We start from the raw sequence: 19816 nt of genomic DNA on the forward strand, positions 1-19816 counted from the left end.
AGAAAACATATAAATATAAATATCCCTCCACCCCAGCAACAACAAGACACCTCCAAATATAAATACAACAAAAACCCTCCCTTGCCCCGTAACATATAAACACACAACATGAATAACAAAAATTGAACGATATATGGAAATGAATGTGAACGTGAGTCCGGTAATAAAGAAACTGTCCTGGATGCGGTTGACTGAATTAGTGAAAATGAGTCGTTTGATTCTCCCCGGAAAAAATGGAGCAGCCTCACCGTGAATCCTCGGTGCATGGTGGATGATTAACTCCGACCCCGGGGTCTCTCGTGATGAGGTCCTTGAAGCAAGTCCAGCGGATGGAAAAACAAACTGGATGGAAATGCGCGATGTGGAAAATAACAGGTACAGATGGCTCGTGGTCGTGAATGTGAAAAAAAAATCTCCTTCTCTCTTCTCCCCTTCCTTCTCCTCCTGCTGGCTTAAATAGTCCTGTGACAGCTGTGATTGATTAATTAAGGACAGGTGTATTCCAGGTTTGTGGCTGTGGTCTCCTTCCATCATCCGTCCTCCTTTACGGGGACGGCATTAACTGATACACATACAAACAGTAAACAGGACAATGAAACGAGACGCACTCAGAACTGACATTTACAACACTAACTATGTGGCCCCGCTACACAGTATGGAAGTAAAAACCGTGGGACTCAATGAAAAGTTTATGAATGGATAGGAAATTTTAAAAAGGATCGAACAAGAGTAACCAATGAAGCTCGATTTGGTCGACCATCAATATTGCGCACACAAGCCCACATCGACATGGCGAATGCCTTTATCAGTGAAGACCACCGACGGATTATGTTGTCTGCTGTTGGTGCACATTTGGATATCAGCTATGGATCTGCACAGGCCATAGTGCAGGGTGATTTGGGGGTTTGCACAAGATGGATACCTAAACAGCACAGGCCAACATCCTTCCTTCAGCAAATTCCAGCAAGTTTTACTTGTTCTGCCGGACAGGCAGGGCCCTTAACCAGCCAGGACGCCTCTATACTGGAAGGACCAGGGGAGAGAACATGTTCAGAACATTACCTCCCCCCCGAGCAATAGATGGTAGCCCCCCTGGGTTGCAGCGGTTATTCAGACTCCTACAAGGCTCCATGGGAGTTGGAGTTTGGTGCAGCCCTCTTGGGTTCCGTGTGCGCCACCAGGGGGTGCTGCAGGTACTGCTGAGCCCTATGTGGCAGCAATTCTGACTCACCCAGAACCACTGCCAGAAGGAGGTCTCTTCCTGGGTGCCCTATAAAAGAAGCCAGCTGCCACTACTCCAGGAGCCAGAGTCAGGAGGAAGGAAGATGAAGCTTGCCAGGAGGAGTGGAGGTGGACAGAGAGGGAGAGAAAGAGAAAGGAAAAGAAGAAAGGAGTGTTTTTGGTGCTCTGAACTGTGCTGTACAGGTGGGAAACGGGGAAAGGTGTTTCCCACGAGACAATAATAAAAAGCGTGTGCTGAACTTGTGTCCTTTGTCTGTCTGTGTCGGGTTTGGGCAGCAGGAGCACCCTCTTACAGGCCATAATGTCCAATCAATTTAGCCACAGGTGGACTCCAGTCAAGTTCTAGAAGCATCTCAAGGAGATTTGGGGTGCCACAGCAAAGAGACTTCAGTTTGTGGTTGTTAATACATTGGCACATATTTCTGTAGACATATCTTCACGTTGTCATCATGGGTTATTACATCGAAATTGATGGGACAAAAATGTCAAATGTACCCATTTAAAACTGAATGTGCAACACAATAACGTGTGCAGAATGGGCTTGGAATATTTGCTGAACCCACTGTATTAAATCCAGAGCACATTTCACCTGCTTTGGTACCCTACCCTTGTAATATTTATTTCTGACTAGCCCCTCACACACGTCACCCTCTTCTTTAAGCCACTTTGCATTAAACAGTCGGCTAAATGTGGAAACATAAAAGTAAATCACACAATGCTGGTGGTCTTGAACGCCAGTGACATGCTCAGCTGTGACTCACCTATGACATTCAGCTTGGCCGTCAAGGTTTTGTCCCCAACCTCGAGCCTGTAGATGCCACTGTCTCTGAGGGTAACTCCAGTAACGTACAGCATGAACTTGGTTCCCATCTGCTTCATCTCGTATTTGCCCAGGGAGTACTGGATGCGCAGCATCTCATTTTCCTGTAGTGGAAGAAGAGATGTGAAGGAAGGAATGAGGGGCAAGAGAACCACCTGAATGTTGCTTATTTTTTAAGGAAAAGGTCACAATGTCACTTGCCTGGTGGGTGTTAAAGGATTTTCAAAGATTTAACGGTGAACTCAGAAGGTATGCTGACTCCTTCACTTTTTACACATTTTGTGATGTTGCAGCCTTGTGACTGAAATCATTTCATTTTTATTTCCTACATCAAGTAACATTCAGTAACCCAGAAGATTTTAGACATTTTTGCAAATTTGTGGAAAAAGTGACACAAGTATTCGGATCCTTTACTCAGTACTTAGTTAAAGTCCCTTTGGCAGTTATTCCAGCCTTGACTCTTCTTGGGTTTGACACCATAAGCTTCATTCTCCAGGATTTGAGGATTTTCTGCCATTCTTCTCTGAAGATCTTCTCAAGCTCGGTCAGGTTGGATGGAGACCATCGATGGATGGCTACTTTCAGGTCTCCCCAGAGAGGTTTGATTAGGTTTACGTCCGTGATCTGGCTGGACCATTCTAGGGCATTCCCATAGTTGTCCCTAACACTAGAATTACCAAAGCCTACGAAAAATCTCGTAAATCCGGCCTACCTTAAATCCCTTTGCACCTCTCCGTCAGCATCTTTTGTCTTGTGAATGTGTCGATAGGCAGCAAGCAGCCTGCTATCACATCTCCCCATCTCCGCAGAATGGGCACAAAATTTTCTCAGCTCAAGTCTGTTTACCTGCGTGTCAGTTGCTTAGAGTTGTATAGACTAGAGCAGCGGTTCTCAATCTGTGAAGCGCGAAAGGGCGTGAATGTCACCATATCTAGAGTAATTTCACTATTCGTAGGGAAATTTTAAACTAGTAGCAGTGTATCGCAACAAAAAAATATAGGAATAAATTTTATTAGCGTCTCAAAAAAATGTTAGGAGGTGTGATTAAAACTTATGAAAACTTGGGTCGTAAATACTTAAAGGTTGAGAAACGCTGGACTAGAGTAAATACTAGATTGTTATTTGAAATACATGCATTTCATATGTGTTCCGTGTCTACAACAATCTATGTAAACACATTGTTAAAACAAAAACGTTTTTCACGTTTTAGTAATAATTGACAAAATGTAGACATGAAGTGTGAAGCCTGAAGTCCAAATATCAAATAAATATTTTCACAAAAGGTACAAATATAACAGAACAAGTGCGCTTCTATTCAAGAATATAACTGCAGAAAAAGAACCCGCGTTAGGGTGTGACATAGACACGCATTTGCTACGACCGCAACGTTAAGAACTGCTGATTGATAATTAAAAGTTCACAGGTTCGACCCCACACGGCTCCCTTTTGACAAGTGAGCTGCTCTTATCCATATTACTAATCGAGAATGGTAAACCGGATATGGACGCAGGGACCTGCCCGTGGACGCAGGAGACATAGTGCGCAGGTGCCACACAAAGCTTCCCCACCCCAGAGCGAAACGGGAGAGACTACGAACCGTCCAACATGCCGCAAGCAGGATAAAGCGAGGTCAGAAATAAAAGACAGAGTAGGAAACAGAGTAAAACGTCATAAAGAGGTTAAAGAACGGGGCCAAACACATGGAGAGCAGGTTACAGATGATGAAAACTGGAATGCAACAGCTTCAAAAAAACCTAGGCACGAAACACATGCACAGCGAGCTACAGAATATAAAGGCAGAAAAAACGACAGTTAAACGTTCACACCACACAGCGGAGGCAGACCCAGAAGGTGCAGGCGCCTACATCGCGCGTCGGAATGCGCGGGAAAGTACGAAAGGCAAAGGCGCCTACACAGCATGGTAAAACCTGACATAATACGGAAGGCGCAGGCGTTGCCGCCATATTGTGAGTGGCACTAATGCGTAGTGAAGGCGCAGACGTCACCGCCATATTGTGCGTGGCACTACTGCGGAGTGAAGTTAGGAATAATGTGCTGCTTGGGATCGTACAAAACGCCGATCGCGACCCACCGTCTGAAACTGCGGAGGCAAAGCAGGCACGGGTTCAAACCGAACAAGCTCGACTGACGGATATACGCCTACAATGCGCGTCTCAAACCGCAGAAGCAGGGCAAGCACGGGTTCAAAACAACGCAAGCTCCTACAACACGCGTCTGAAACTACGGCTGCCCAGCGGGCACGGGTTCAAAATGCTGGGGGTAGGCGAGCGAAGCGAGCATGGGGTGAAGCCCCCTTGTTCTTACTATTTAACAATAAAAACATACATTTGATTTGAGTCTGTAACAGCCGGTGTAAATTTATGGTACTTGTAAAGGTTAGCTTTCTTTTTTTTTTTATTCAGTTTTATTCTCCCAGTCACGTTCACGCTCCCCCCGATCTGACACTGCTGTTTTCACATAAAGACGTCCTATAAGAGAGGTGAACTTAGAGGATGATGAGGGTTCTACATCAGAGAAAGAATGCACGTTGCACTTTTGCTGTCGTTGTACTTTGTATATGGTGATGGACAGGTTGACAGATGAGATTAGACAGGAGTCCCAGTGGACTATGATGTTTGCTGATGACATTGTGATCTGTAGCGATAGTAGAGAGCAGGTTGAGGAGACCCTGGAGAGGTGGAGATATGCTCTAGAGAGGAGAGGAATGAGGGTCAGTAGGAACAAGACAGAATACATGTGTGTGAATGAGAGGGAGGTCAGTGAAATGGTGAGGATGAGGGGAGTAGAGTTGGCGAAGGTGGAAGAGTTTAAATACTTGGGATCAACAGTACAGAGTAATGGGGATTGTGGAAGAGAGGTGAAGAAGAGAGTGCAGGCAGGGTGGAATGGGTGGAGAAGAGTGTCAGGAGTGATTTGTGACAGATGGGTATCAGCAAGAGTGAAAGGGAAGGTCTACAGCAGCGGTTCTCAAACTGTGGGGCGCGCCCCCCTGAAGTAACAAAAAAGGGGGCGTGAATGTTCCCATATGTGGCGTAATTTCACTATTCGTAGGGAAATTTTAAACTTGTAGCGGTGTATTGGCATCAAAAAATATAGAAATAAATTTTATTATGGTTTCAAAAAAACTGTCGGGTTGCAAATACTTAAAGGTTGAGAAATGCTGGTCTACACAATGGTAGTGAGACCAGCTATGTTATATGGGTAGGAGACGGTGGCACTGACCAGAAAGCAGGAGACAGAGCTGGAGGTGGCAGAGTTAAAGATGCTAAGATTTGCATTGGGTGTGACAAGGATGGACAGGATTAGAAATGAGGACATTAGAGGGTCAGCTCAATTTGGGAGACAAAGTCAGAGAGGCAAGATTGTGCAGATTTGGACATGTGCAGAGGAGAGATGGTGGGTATATTGGGAGAAGGATGCTAAGGATAGAGCTACCATGGAAGAGGAAAAGAGGAAGGTCTAAGAGGAGGGTTATGGATGTGGTGACAGAGGACATGAAGCTGGTGGGTGTAACAGAGCAGGATGCAGAGGACAGGAGGAGATGTAAACAGATGATCTACTGTGGTAAACCCTAATGGGAGCAGCCGAAAGAAGAAGAAGAAGAATAGCAAAAAGGTCAGAATACTTGTGTTGGTGTGGTATTTCAGGTTTTTATTTTTAACAAATTTGCAAAAATTCCTAAAATCCTGTTTTTCCTTGAAATGAATTGAAATGATTTTAGCACAAGGCTGCAACACAACAAAATGTGAAAAACGTGAAGGGGCCTGAAGACTTTCTGAAGTTATTGTAACTCAGTACCAGTTTACGCAGCACAATTGGCTCAGGTACTTTAGGCAGGTCAAGTGTATTGTCATGTACTTTACATCACGAAATACAGGGGCCGCCATAATGTTTGGGACAAAGACATATTTTTTCTTGGTTTGCACCTCTGCTCCCACAGCTTGAAATTATAAATCAAACAATTCAGACATCGCGATTAAAGTGCACACTACAGACTTCCATTTAAGGACATCTGCATACATTTCGGTCCCACCATGTCGAAATGACAACACTTTTTCTACACGGGCCCCCCATTTCAGAGCACCATAATGCCTGGCGTCACAGGGAGTTTGTAATCACTCAGGTGGGTTTCATGGTTTCATATGATCACTCTGCTTGCTTCTACCCTTTAGAGTCTGTAGCTGCCATTGTTCAACATGAGGACAAGAGCTGTGCCAATGAAAGTCAAAGAAGCCATCATGAGGTGGAAAAACAAGAATCAAATCATTGTAGACTTCAGGAAAAACTTAGGATGACCAAAATCAACTGTCTGGAATATCATGAAGAAGAAAGAACACACTGGTGAGCTCTGTCATCACAAAGGGACTGGTGGGCCAAGGAAGACCTCCACTGTCGATGACAGAAGAATTCTCACTATGGGGAAAAAAAAAGCCCCAAGCGCCTGTCCAACAGATCAAAGATAGTCTTCAGGTGGCCAATGTGGACATGTCAGAGATGACATTCATTTTGCTCTACAGCTTGTTCTTCGTAGTCAAAGGTTTTACAATTCCTTCACCTAGAATGGCATTTAGTTTTAATATATTTAAGAATTTGGCCAGGCCAGTTTGGGCCCGAGTAGGCCGATACCTCCCTGCGGAGTTGGGAAGGTCACCCTGCTTGGTGTGAGGTCAGTTCGAGACCACTAGGAAAGCCTGGCCTGACTTCATACAGCCTTTAGGAGGCCTCACAATCCTTCTTGAATTATGACTGTTATGACTGAAGTTGATAACTGATTTTTTGTGAGAAATTTGGAATAGATTTTTATAATCTGTATGTCATTCATAGTTTTTCTTTTGACCCAAGGATTCTAATTCTTGTGAGAATGTTGTGCATTTTTAATGTCTTCCTGTGATGCCATTTTGTTTATTCACAGGTGCCACCATTTTGTCATCAGTTGTTGCTATGGCAAATTACCCTTAACCACCTGGGAATGCCCCAAATGTGATATCATTAGCACATTCATGTAACGGCTGGTTTGTGTGCTCTCGAGACATCAAAAAATGTACACATATAGCTTTTTGCTTATTTAGCATCCCTTTCTTGCAAGTTACGTGCTTCTTCATCTCTCCCTTGATCTGCGTGCCTAATCTTACCGGCAACAGCAGGATGCTTCTTGCCATATGTTAAGTCATTACTGGCTTCCTGCGACCCTAAACTGTGTGGATTAAATTTACCCCACAACACATACAGGATTATTTTAAAATATACCTATGACTTTTATTCAGTTCTTGTCACTCGATCGCATGTACTGTATACTCATCCCTACTGTACTCCTCACTAACTATCAAAGGATACCCACCTCATTAGGGAATTTCTTTTAAGTAATAACTTGATAATTTTGTGAAATAATGCAACGATCATTGCAAAATACCACAAGATATTTGCAAAATAACATTTCTTTTGTGAAATAATGCAAATAGTTTTTTTTTTCAAGTGGCAGTAATAAGCTTCAGTAAGCAATAGAGAGATGACCATCAGAGCAGAAAGGAGCTCTGTTAGGCACACAATGACTTGTTAACACTGATAAATATGAAGGAGACTTATGACATAAGGCCTTGAAAGAATACAAAATAAAATGTTTAAATGAACAGGCTTTAGGAAAGGGGGGGGGCATCATGAATTACTTAAATATGGAGTGAAACAGGATCTTATTCGCAACATTATATATGTGTCAAAAGGTGAACAGCTGAGGTCCATAGCCAGGCACGCACCTAGGAAATTCTGGGCGCCAGGCAGCTGACAAGAGTTTGGGCCCCTTTCGTGTTTCAAATATGTGCGTATATTTTAAAATGCCACTTAATTTCGAAAACCATGTCCGTCTGGACTACTGGATAACACAGATACTTGGGATGTACCACCTTTATTGTCCGGGCTTTTATTATCGTTTTCAATATTGGCACTACCACTGGAATTGTCATTGTTCGACGACACAGGTTTTTCAAAATACCGGAGAAGTAAGTTTTTGTCCTTTAATTCTTCATCTTTTTTCTTCTGCTCTTTTTTTTCCTTTCGCTTTTGGCACCCAGATTTATGTTGGTAGTGCATACTGTACTTTTTTACGATCTGGATCCTATATGTAAAATAACGATAAGCGATGGTGGTATTAGAAATATATTGTAAACCAAACATGCTAGTTCAATTTATATCATGTCCGTGTTACTGGATTGGTGAACTAAACAAAATTAAATTACAATGCATGTATTGTACAATAGCGCGCGTACCTATCTCTGACTGCTGAGTGAGCCTGATGACAGCCGCTGTTAAGACCAAAAGTCCAAATACAAAATTAACGCAGATAGGCGCTTCTCTTCACTATTCACATAATAATGAAATAATGCCAAATTATAAACTTTTGTAAAGTCTAACTCAAAGCATGCACGGAACAGTAGGCCCTAACTCTTAATACTCACACGACTGCGAGTGCAACTGTCCAGCATTGAATGAATAACTTCCAGTATTCGCGAAGGCAAAAGGTGGAGACTAAGCATAAACATTGCCGCACTGCCACCGGCACTCATTCCGACTTGCGTATGTTATCTTGATGACGGACACGGGACAGCCTTTATGAGAATGCCGCTGAAGCTCTCAGTCTTGCATTTTTCCACGGTTCAACGGATGACAGAAATGGAGTTCAAACTCAAAGCAACTAGATCCGAGATCGTACCCACCGGAGACCGCTGTATGACGTCGACGCGCCCCTTCTTGATAATAAAGGATCTTTCGAGAAAAAAAAAAAAAACTCGAAAAAGGGCGAGCCCCTATCTAGCTAGGGCCCCTAACAAGTGTCATGGTTGTCCCCCCCCTAGGTGCGGGCCTGCCGTAGCACTCGGGATAACGCTGCTCTGGCAGACCACTAGGCCAGGAGTTACACTAACACAAACAAGAGAGGCCAAGAACAGTGGAAATTTGAATTTTAATAGCAGTGAAAGATAAAGGCAAATTCATGCAGTGGTCTTTAAATGGAGGTACACAGATTTACGAATGGCTTTTACTGTAGTGGAGCATTAAAAGAGATTTATGAATCAAACAACACACCCAGATTAGCCATAGAACTCAAATTGGTCTTATTGTTATCTAAGATCAAAGTATTGACAAACTGCACTATTAAATCTGATAGCTAACTAGATAGATAGAAAGGCACTATATACAGACAGACAGACAGATAGATAGATACAGTGCATCCAGAAAGTATTCACAGCACTTCATCACTTTTTCCACATTTTGTTATGTTACAGCCTTATTCCGAAATGGATTAAAGTCATTTTTTTCCTCAGAATTCTTCACACAACACCCCATAATGACAATGTGAAAAAAGATTACTTGAGGTTTTTGCAAATTTATTAAAAATAAAAAAACTGAGAAATCACATGTACATAAGTATTCACAGCCTTTGCTCAATACTTTGTCGATGCACCTTTGGCAACAATTCCAGCCTCAAGTCTTGTTGAATATGATGCCACAAGCTTGGCACACCTATCCTTGGCCAGTTTCGCCCATTCCTCTTTGCAGCACCTCTCAAGCTCCATCAGGTTGGATGGGAAGCGTCGGTGCACAGCCATTTTAAGATCTCTCCAGAGATGTTCAATCAGATTCAAGTCCGGGCTCTGGCTGGGCCACTCAAGGACATTCACAGAGTTGTCCTGAAGCCACTCCTTTGATATCTTGGCTGTGTGCTTAGGGTCGTTGTCCTGCTGAAAGATGAACCGTCGCCCCAGTCTGAGGTCAAGAGTGCTCTGGAGCAGGTTTTCATCCAGGATGTCTCTGTACATTGCTGCAGTCATCTTTCCTTTTATCCTGACTAGTCTCCCAGTCCCTGCTGCTGAAAAACATCCCCACAGCATGATGCTGCCACCACCATGCTTCACTGTAGAGATGGTATTGGCCTGGTGATGAGCGGTGCCTGGTTTCCTCCAAACGTGACGCCTGGCATTCACACCAAAGAGTTCAATCTTTGTCTTATCAGACCAGAGAATTTTCTTTCTCATGACCTGAGAGTCCTTCAGGTGCCTTTTGGCAAACTCCAGGCAGGCTGCCATGTGCCTTTTACTAAGGAGTGGCTTCCGTCTGGCCACTCTACCATACAGGCCTGATTGGTGGATTGCTGGAGAGATGGTTGTCCTTCTGGAAGGTTCTCCTCTCTCCACAGAGGACCTCTGGAGCTCTGACAGAGTGACCATCGGGTTCTTGGTCACCTCCCTGACTAAGGCCCTTCTCCCCTGATTGCTCAGTTTAGATGGCCGGCCAGCTCTAGGAAGAGTCCTGGTGGTTTGAACTTCTTCCACTTATGGATGATGGAGGCCACTGTGCTCATTGGGACCTTCAAAGCAGCAGAAATTTTTCTGTAACCTTCCCCAGATTTGTGCCTCGAGACAATCCTGTCTCGGAGGTCTACAGACAATTCCTTTGACTTCATGCTTGGTTTGTGCTCTGACATGAACTGTCAACTGTGGTACCTTATATAGACAGGTGTGTGCCTTTCCAAATCATGTCCAGTCAACTGAATTTACCACAGGTGGACTCCAGTTAAGCTGCAGAAACATCTCAAGGATGATCAGGGGAAACAGGATGCACCTGAGCTCAATTTGGAGCTTCATGGCAAAGGCTGTGAATACTTATGTACATGTGCTTTCTCAATTTTTTTATTTTTAATAAATTTGCAAAAATCTCAAGTAAACTTTTTTCACGTTGTCATTATGGGGTGTTGTGTGTAGAATTCTGAGGGAAAAAAATGAATTTAATCCATTTTGGAATAAGGCTGTAACATAACAAAATGTGGAAAAAGTGATGAAGCGCTGTGAATACTTTCCGGATGCACTGTAGATAGATAGATAGATAGATAGATAGATAGATAGATAGATAGATAGATAGATAGATAGACAGACCATGTATGAAAGGTAAAATTAATGTCATACCTTAAACCACATCAGTCTAGTGTTGGGGTCTCTAAGCTCAAGGATGGTGTCAAAAATGACTGTGGTGTCCACCTTGGCCTCAATATCCTCAAGCGGTTTCAGAACTTTGACCATCTGAATACGACAATCAGTGAAATATACAGCAAAAAAAAAAACAACAACAATTCAATAAATACAACAAGATCAATCATCAATAAATAATATTTTTATATTGTCAAAAGCAACAATAAACTATACAGTATTCTTTTAATGAAACAGGTAGACACTGTAGGCATACAGGTCTTCTGACTTTTAGTCCTTAATGTCTCAGCCATGCTCAGCTTTTGTTATCCATGAACTCCCTCGCCCTAATGTACTAAAGGCTCATTTTTGGCCATCACTAATTCTTTTTCCATAAAATGCTCATCTGTCTTCCATAAATGCCCTATACCTTTAAAAAATTCTCATCACCAGTACAGGATGTTGACCACCAAAGAGCTTACAGAGAAGCACTAACTTCTGCCAAGAACACCCATTATGGCAGAATAATAGAAAGTAGCCATGATAACCCAAGGGTTTTGTTCTCTGTAGTTAATAAACTACTCGAACCCGCATCTGGTCCAACTACCTCTTCTACTGAATTCTGTGAGGAATTCCTCCACTTTTTCCGTAACAAAATTAAAGATCTAAATAATTCAACCAACATAAATACATCATCTGTTTATATCTCTCCCTGTTTTCCCACTCCATCCAGCTCCTTCTCTAAGTTCTCACCAGTCACATTTGCGTTTGTTAATGACCTGCTTTATAAGATGAGGCCGACTACTTGTGTACTGGACCCCATCCCCACCACACTACTTAAATCCTGCCTTCATGCCATAATCCCGACTGTTACAACAATAATAAACTCATCCCTTGACACTGGCTCTGTGCCGCTCACTTTTAAAATTGCTTCTGTAACCCCAACGTTAAAAAAGTCTGGCCTTGATGCTGACAATCTTAACAATTTCCGGCCTATTTCCCACTTACCTTTCCTGTCAAAAGTTCTTGAGCGTGTTGTAGCTTCCCAACTCACCAATTACCTAACCTCTAATAATTTGATGGAACCCTTTCAGTCTGGTTTCAGGGCGCGGCACAGCTGTGAAACTGCTCTGCTACGGGTAACCAATGATTTGCTTATGGCAGCAGACTCTGGACAAACCAGCATATTAATTCTGTTAGACCTCAGTGCAGCATTTGACACTGTCAGACATGACATCCTACTGTTCAGAATGGAGAACATGCTGGGTATCTCTGGCACTGCCCTCCAGTGGTTCAAGTCCTATCTGACTGATAGGCAAGAGTTTGTTAGTCTTGGCAACAGTAGATCCAGCTCAGCGCCAGTCACACAAGGAGTCCCTCAGGGCTCTGTCCTCGGTTCTCTGCTTTTCTGTATTTATATGCTTCCCCTTGGCCATATTATCCGTAGTTATGGATTGGGTTATCATTTTTATGCAGATGATACTCAGCTCTACTTCAATGTTAAAAGTGGAACTTCATCAGAGCTTTCTCAGCTCACAACCTGCCTTAGTGAAATTAAAACCTGGATGGAGCAGAACTCTTTAAAATTAAATTGCAATAAAACTGAACTCCTGCAAATTGGGACTAAAATGCAACTTAATAAAATGAGCTCCTTCCCAGTCCATCTTGGCAGTGATCTCATCAGACCTGCCTCTACTGTAAAAAAATCTTGGTGTCATTTTTGATTCCTCCCTCTCTTATTCCGCCCACATAAATCACATTAAGAAACTTTCTTACTTTCACCTCCGTAACATATCCCGTGTTCGCTCCTTCCTCTCCTTCTCTAATGCTGAGAAACTTGTCCATGCTTTTATCACATCCTGCATCGATTATTGTAATTCCTACTGGCAGGTGCCCCTTCTAATCTTATATCACAGCTCCAGCTTATTCAAAACTCAGCTGCAAGAGTCCTTACTCGAGCCAGCAGCAGCGAGCACATCACACCCATCCTGCTCCGTCTTCACTGGCTCCCTGTGTCCTACAGAATCGAATATAAAATCCTACTAATAACCTACAAAGCTTTAAATAACCTCACGCCAAACTACATCAGTGACCTTCTCCATCACTATGTGCCTGCCCGCCAACTAAGGTCCTCTGATTCTGGTAATCTTGTTGTGCCCCACACTAATCTACACTCCATGGGTGACAGGGCCTTCAGCTGTATAGCGCCCAGACTCTGGAATGACCTACCAAAATTAATCAGGTCAGCTGACTCCATGAATTCTTTTAAAAAACAACTCAAAACTCATCTGTTCAGGAAGGCTTTTAGCTCTACTTGACTTTATTACCTTTCTCTCAGTTTACTTCTCTGTCAAGATGCTCATGTAACCTGTATGTGTGTGCGAGACCATTAATTATGTTGTCTGTTTTTTTTTTTCAGAATTTACTGTCTTAATCTTCTTTGTTTATTTATCTGGTTTGTACAATGCTATATACTGTATATTCTGCCGTTCTTTATTTATTCTGTAAGTGCCTTGAGCATGGGAAAGGCGCTATATAAATAAAATTTATTATTATTATTATTATTAAACACACACGTGTGATGCGACTTCTCGTACCTCCACATCCACTTTCTTCTTCATCTCTTTCAGCTTCTTCAAGATTCCTCGGAAGTCGGTGAAGCCGTGTTCTGCACAGATCCTCTCATAGTCTTTCTTGTCTGCACCTGAAAGAATCTTCAACATCTCCTCCTCTGTGATCGGTCGCTTTTCTGTTTTCGGGGCAGGGACACTTCTGTGAGAGCCAAGAAAAGAGGACATCTCATCAGGAAGTTCATCCATCCATTTATTTTACCAGCTTATACAGTTTATGGTTATGGGAAGCCAATACATTGCTTGTGTTTATAATGAGCAGTTACAGCTTAAGATGGTGGATTTTTAATTTAATATTCTCATATGGTTGCAAAGCTCCATTGTCAGCATCAGTTTCTTCAGTGTCCAAACGGTCAACTCCCTTAGCTTATCCTCAGTTAGTCATTTTACATGCTAATGAGTTGTTATAGAAACCTTTGTAATTGAATTAGCACCACTGAAACCTGATATTCTGTTCACATGAGTTACAAGGTCCTGATGATCCTAAAGTTCAGTTCTGGGATCAAAAATGGCCAAAATGTGACTTGGGGACTTCTACAGCATACAGGCTTGAGCATATTTGTAGATGATGAAATGTAATACCAGTAAATGTTAAGTATTACATACAGGAAGCAAAAATGTGAGGTTTGAATACACAGTGGGAAGTCTGATTATCAAAAGAACACCTTATGAGGAGGATTTAGGGGGTCCTAGTGGTCTCGACACTATCAACTGCCAGACAGTGTGCAAAAGCCATTAAGAAGGCCTACTGTATAGCGCCTTGATGGGTGGAGTACAAGTCATAGGGGGTGCTGCTCAATCTTTATAACACACTGGTGAGACCTCCTCTGGAGTCCTGGGTGCAGTTTTAGTCTCCAGGCTAAAAAAAAGGACATAACAGCACAAGAAAATGTCCAGAGAAGAGCGACTAGGCTGAGCCAAACCACATGTACAGATTACTGAACATAAATGAAAGCAGCCGTAGAAAGGATTTACTGCAAAAGATCTTAGTCAGATTATGGCAGCTCTGGTCTGTCGTCACAGTTTTCTGGCCTTCAACATGACTTAGTTATCTTACTCTCTATATATAAAATCCTAAGCCTAAAAGTGTAACGATTTTGTGCAACGATTTTATGTGACTTTGTGTCACGTTAATTGTCACGTTTTAAATCGAGCTTATTTTAAAACCAACATATATATGTTTGGTATCATTCTTTTCAGAATTTATCGAACTTTAATGTGATGTTATTAGATTTTCAGATTCTTATTCCGTTTTTTAAATTATAAACTAAAAAATATCAAGAACTCATGTCCAGCGAGACGAGACTTTGTGCCAAGAGATTTATCCACGCCCGGGGCCGGAAATAAAACACAAGCAGTAGGACAGCTGCTGTACAGGCTTTGAAATGTTCGAAGTGCCACACGAAGTGCAGATCACACAGCACGGCAGTACCAAGCCAGCAGCTGATCGAGCAAAGAAGAGGTAAAAAAAAAAAAGGAATTGTATTTGTTTCCCATTGTATCACAGTTTAAGAGGGGGTTTCGAAAGGAGAGACCGTGTCTCCTTGGGGTGCGTTCAGCCCCCCTCTTCATAACGTGAGTGGCAGAGACGAGAAGCTGTTGGCGAGTGAAGCGAGCAGGGGGAAACCCCCTAGTGCTGCTATAAGATATTACAAAAAAATGTATAGAAGTGCCCTGTGTCTGCGTGGGTTTCCTCTGGGCGCTCCGGTTTCCTCCCACAGTCCAAAGACATGCAGGTTAGGTGGATTGGTGATTCTAAATTAGCCCTAGTGTGTGCTTGGTGTGTGGGTGTGTTTGTGTGTGTCCTGCGGTGGGTTGGCACCCTGCCTGGGATTGGTTCCTGCCTTGTGCCCTGTGTTGGCTGGGATTGACCCCCGTGACCCTGTGTTCGGATTCAGCGGGTTGGAAATGGATGGATGGATGTATAGAAGTGCTTTTACTATGTTCTTCACATTTTAGGGGTTGTGTTCATAAACAGTAATTTGCCCTCAAAAACCAAATAAATAACACAAATTTAGTGTTGGCAGATTCGTATTCAGCAGTGAAACAATGCTGTTTCGCCGTACTGTACATGTGCACATCGTATTACTTGGGAGATGTGCTTCAAGCACCGAAAACCCCAAATACATTTTATGTTAGTATTAACAAAAGGAGCAGCTCATTTCATCGATGATGTTGACAACTTCGTTTGAAACTTGCCTCGATTTTTACTTTCGCGTTCACGAAGTATAGGGAAAGTATTGTAATTATCCAAAAATTCAATGTCGAGATTTTGATGAATCTCGATGTTTTAGAGCTCCCTGAGTCCGAAAATACAATTCTTGAAATTATGTGTGTGTGTTTATATGTAAACATGATAACCTGAATACGCTTTCACTTCAGTCAGCCAAATTTTCCATACAAGTATTAGTTACAAAACGTAAATTTCTATCAACTTTTGGGCTATTTCTGCTAACCGGACGTGGTACTTTACCTTTTATTCTTGCAGCTGCAGAGTCCAGTTTATTCAACTTTACTTTTATAATAATTGTTCAAGATATTATTAATTTGCTCTCCCCGTGTCTGCGTGGGTTTCCTCTGGGTACTCCGGTTTCCTCCCACAGTCCAAAGACATGCAGGTTAGGTGCATTGGTGATTCTAAATTGTTCCTGGTATGTATGTGTGTGCGTGCCCTGCAGTAGGCTGGCACCCTGCCCGAGGTTTGTTTCCTGCCTTGTGCCCTGTGTTGGCTGGGATTGGCTCCAGCAGACCCCCGTGACCCTGTAGTTAGGATATAGCGGGTTGGATAATGGATGGATGGATATTACTAATTTGATTTGATTTGTTGTTGATGGTTCTTTAATGTACATAATATAAAAATATAATCATTGTCTTGCAGTATAGATAGATAGATAGATAGATAGATAGATAGATAGATAGATAGATAGATAGATAGATAGATAGATAGATAGATAGATAGATAGATATGAAAGGCAGTATATAATAGATAGATAGATAGATAGATAGATAGATAGATAGATAGATAGATAGATAGATAGATAGATAGATAGATAGATAATGAAAGGCAGTATATAACAGACAGACAGACAGACAGACAGATAGATAGATAGATAATGAAAGGCAGTATATAATAGACAGACAGACAGACAGACAGACAGACAGACAGACAGACAGACAGACAGACAGACAGACAGACAGACAGACAGACAGATAGATAGATAGATAGATAGATAGATAGATAGATAGATAGATAGATAGATAGATAGATAATGAAAGGCAGTATATAATAGACAGACAGACAGACAGATAGACAGATAGATAATGAAAGGCAGTATATAATAGATAGATAGATAGATAGATAGATAGATAGATAGATAGATAGATAGATAGATAGATAGATAGATAGATAGATAGATAGATAGATAGATAGATAGATAGATAATGAAAGGCAGTATATAATAGATAGATAGACAGACAGACAGACAGACAGACAGACAGACAGACAGACAGACAGACAGACAGACAGACAGACAGACAGACAGACAGACAGACAGACAGACAGATAGATAGATAGATAGATAGATAGATAGATAGATAGATAGATAGATAGATAGATAGATAGATAATGAAAGGCAGTATATAATAGATAGATAGATAGATAGATAGATAGATAGATAGATAGATAGATAGATAGATAGATAGATAGATAGATAGATAGATAGATAGATAGATAGATAGATAGATAGATAGATAGATAATGAAAGGCAGTATATAATAGATAGATAGATAGATAGATAGATAGATAGATAGATAGATAGATAGATAGATAGATAGATAGATAGATAGATAGATAGATAGATAGATAGATAGATAGATAGATAGATAATGAAAGGCAGTATATAATAGATAGATAGATAGATAGATAGATAGATAGATAGATAGATAGATAGATAGATAGATAGATAGATAGATAGATAGATAGATAGATAGATAATGAAAGGCAGTATATAATAGATAGATAGATAGATAGATAGATAGATAGATAGATAGATAGATAGATAGATAGATAGATAGATAGAGAAAGGCAGTATATAATAGACAGACAGACAGACAGACAGACAGACAGACAGACAGACAGACAGACAGACAGACAGACAGATAGATAGATAGATAGATAGATAGATAGATAGATAGATAGATAGATAGATAGATAGATAGATAGATAATGAAAGGCAGTATAATAGATAGATAGATAGATAGATAGATAGATAGATAGATAGATAGATAGATAGATAGATAGATAGATAGATAGATAATGAAAGGCAGTATATAATAGACAGACAGACAGACAGACAGACAGACAGACAGACAGACAGACAGACAGACAGACAGACAGACAGACAGATAGATAGATAGATAGATAGATAGATAGATAGATAGATAGATAGATAGATAGATAGATAGATAATGAAAGGCAGTATATAATAGATAGATAGATAGATAGATAGATAGATAGATAGATAGATAGATAGATAGATAGATAGATAGATAGATAGATAGATAGATAGATAGATAGATAGATAATGAAAGGCAGTATATAATAGATAGATAGATAGATAGATAGATAGATAGATAGATAGATAGATAGATAGATAGATAGATAGATAGATAGATAATGAAAGGCAGTATATAATAGACAGACAGACAGACAGACAGACAGACAGACAGATAGATAGATAGATAGATAGATAGATAGATAGATAGATAGATAGATAGATAGATAGACAGCTAGAGATACTTTATTAATCCCAAGGGGAAATTCATATTCTCCAGCAGCAGCATACTGATAAAGAACAATATTAAATTAAAGAGTGATAACAATGCCGATAACAATGCAGGTATACAGACAGACAATAACTTTGTATAATTTTAACGTTTACTACCCCAACCATGGTGGAATTTTACTCCTCAAATATCCTTTTTTTTGTTCTTTATTTCGCCTTATACAATTTCTTGTATTAGGAATTTGTTAGTTTTCGCATACCCCTTGGGGTCAGAGCGCAGGGTCAGCCATTGTACAGCGCCCCTGGAGCAATTACAGGTAAAGGGTCTTGCTCAAGGGCCCAGTAGAGTAGGATCTCTTTTTGGTAGTGACGGGGATTCAAACCGGCAACCTTCTGGATACCAGCACATATCCTTAGCCTTAGAGCCACCACTCCACCCTGATATCCATCCCCATATCTGAGTATACGAGAAAGTTGAGGGGAAACCACTCCCGATTTTAATTGTTGTCGTCACTGCCACTGTGCCCGTATGTGTAAGTGGGTGCATGCGAGGTGCTTTCACCCGCAACCCTAAACTGTATCCATCAGTTACAAAATGGATGGATGCACGGACGAAAAGGTATAGATGTTCTCATTACAGTCAAAGAACGATTGCGACACTGTATGAAAAGCGATGAATCCCCTTTCCCTGTCATTTTAATCTGCTGTAACAAACAGCGGGACGCAGCAACCTAAACAGCTACAACTCACATCCGAGGCTGAGCGTATCCGATTACACTCCGTTTACAAACTGCCTGAAGAAGGGGCCCGAGTTGCCTCGAATGCTTGCACATTGTAATCTGTTAAGTTAGTCAATTAAAATTTTGCTTTACTTCTCATTGCATCCACAACGGCTAACACAGTACAACGCCCTACTACTTAAGTAACTCATAAAGGGGTAAAGCTGGCAATTACAAAATCCTGTATGTGTCTGTGTGTTGGCTTTTTTCTTTTAACTTTATTCATAAGCTTGTTTTCACCAATTGCAAGCTGAAATTTTCAAACACACTGCATCACTGCATTGCCAGACATAACTTCTGCTGTTTTTCTTTTGATACGGTGCCACTGTTCAGCCTTTATCTTGTGTTTAGTTTTTACTCACATTTTTTCTCACATATTCTTGTGCCATCCCAAAGTTATTCGTATATCTGTGGTCATACAAGAGTGCATTAGTGACTTTACCATCAAAGCAGCACACCTATAATAAACCGACGCACTTGACGTGTTAGTATTACCAGGTTGAACGAGAGCCAGAGGTGACAGTATCCGACTCGGGCAAGTCGCCACCTAGATAATGTTACATACCTCGGCATGAATCTCAGGATGGCG

The 19816-nt window shown here is 41.4% G+C and overlaps 1 protein-coding gene across 2 annotated transcripts in view; it reads right to left on the bottom strand.

Annotated features, from left to right (window-relative positions):
• LOC114645641 (immunoglobulin superfamily member 22-like) overlaps positions 1-19816 on the bottom strand; it is a 207265-nt gene that overhangs the window by 118709 nt on the left and 68740 nt on the right. For both annotated transcript variants that reach the window (XM_051923400.1, XM_051923399.1), the window contains exons 7-9: positions 13632-13806; positions 11035-11148; positions 2004-2166 (exon numbers count right to left, since the gene is read on the bottom strand). In XM_051923400.1, coding sequence (XP_051779360.1) covers positions 2004-2166; positions 11035-11148; positions 13632-13806 — 452 coding nt within the window. The remainder of the gene's footprint in view (positions 1-2003; positions 2167-11034; positions 11149-13631; positions 13807-19816) is intronic.

The sequence above is a fragment of the Erpetoichthys calabaricus genome, chromosome 2 (genome assembly GCF_900747795.2).
Source record: "Erpetoichthys calabaricus chromosome 2, fErpCal1.3, whole genome shotgun sequence".
NCBI classification, from domain to species: domain Eukaryota; kingdom Metazoa; phylum Chordata; class Cladistia; order Polypteriformes; family Polypteridae; genus Erpetoichthys; species Erpetoichthys calabaricus.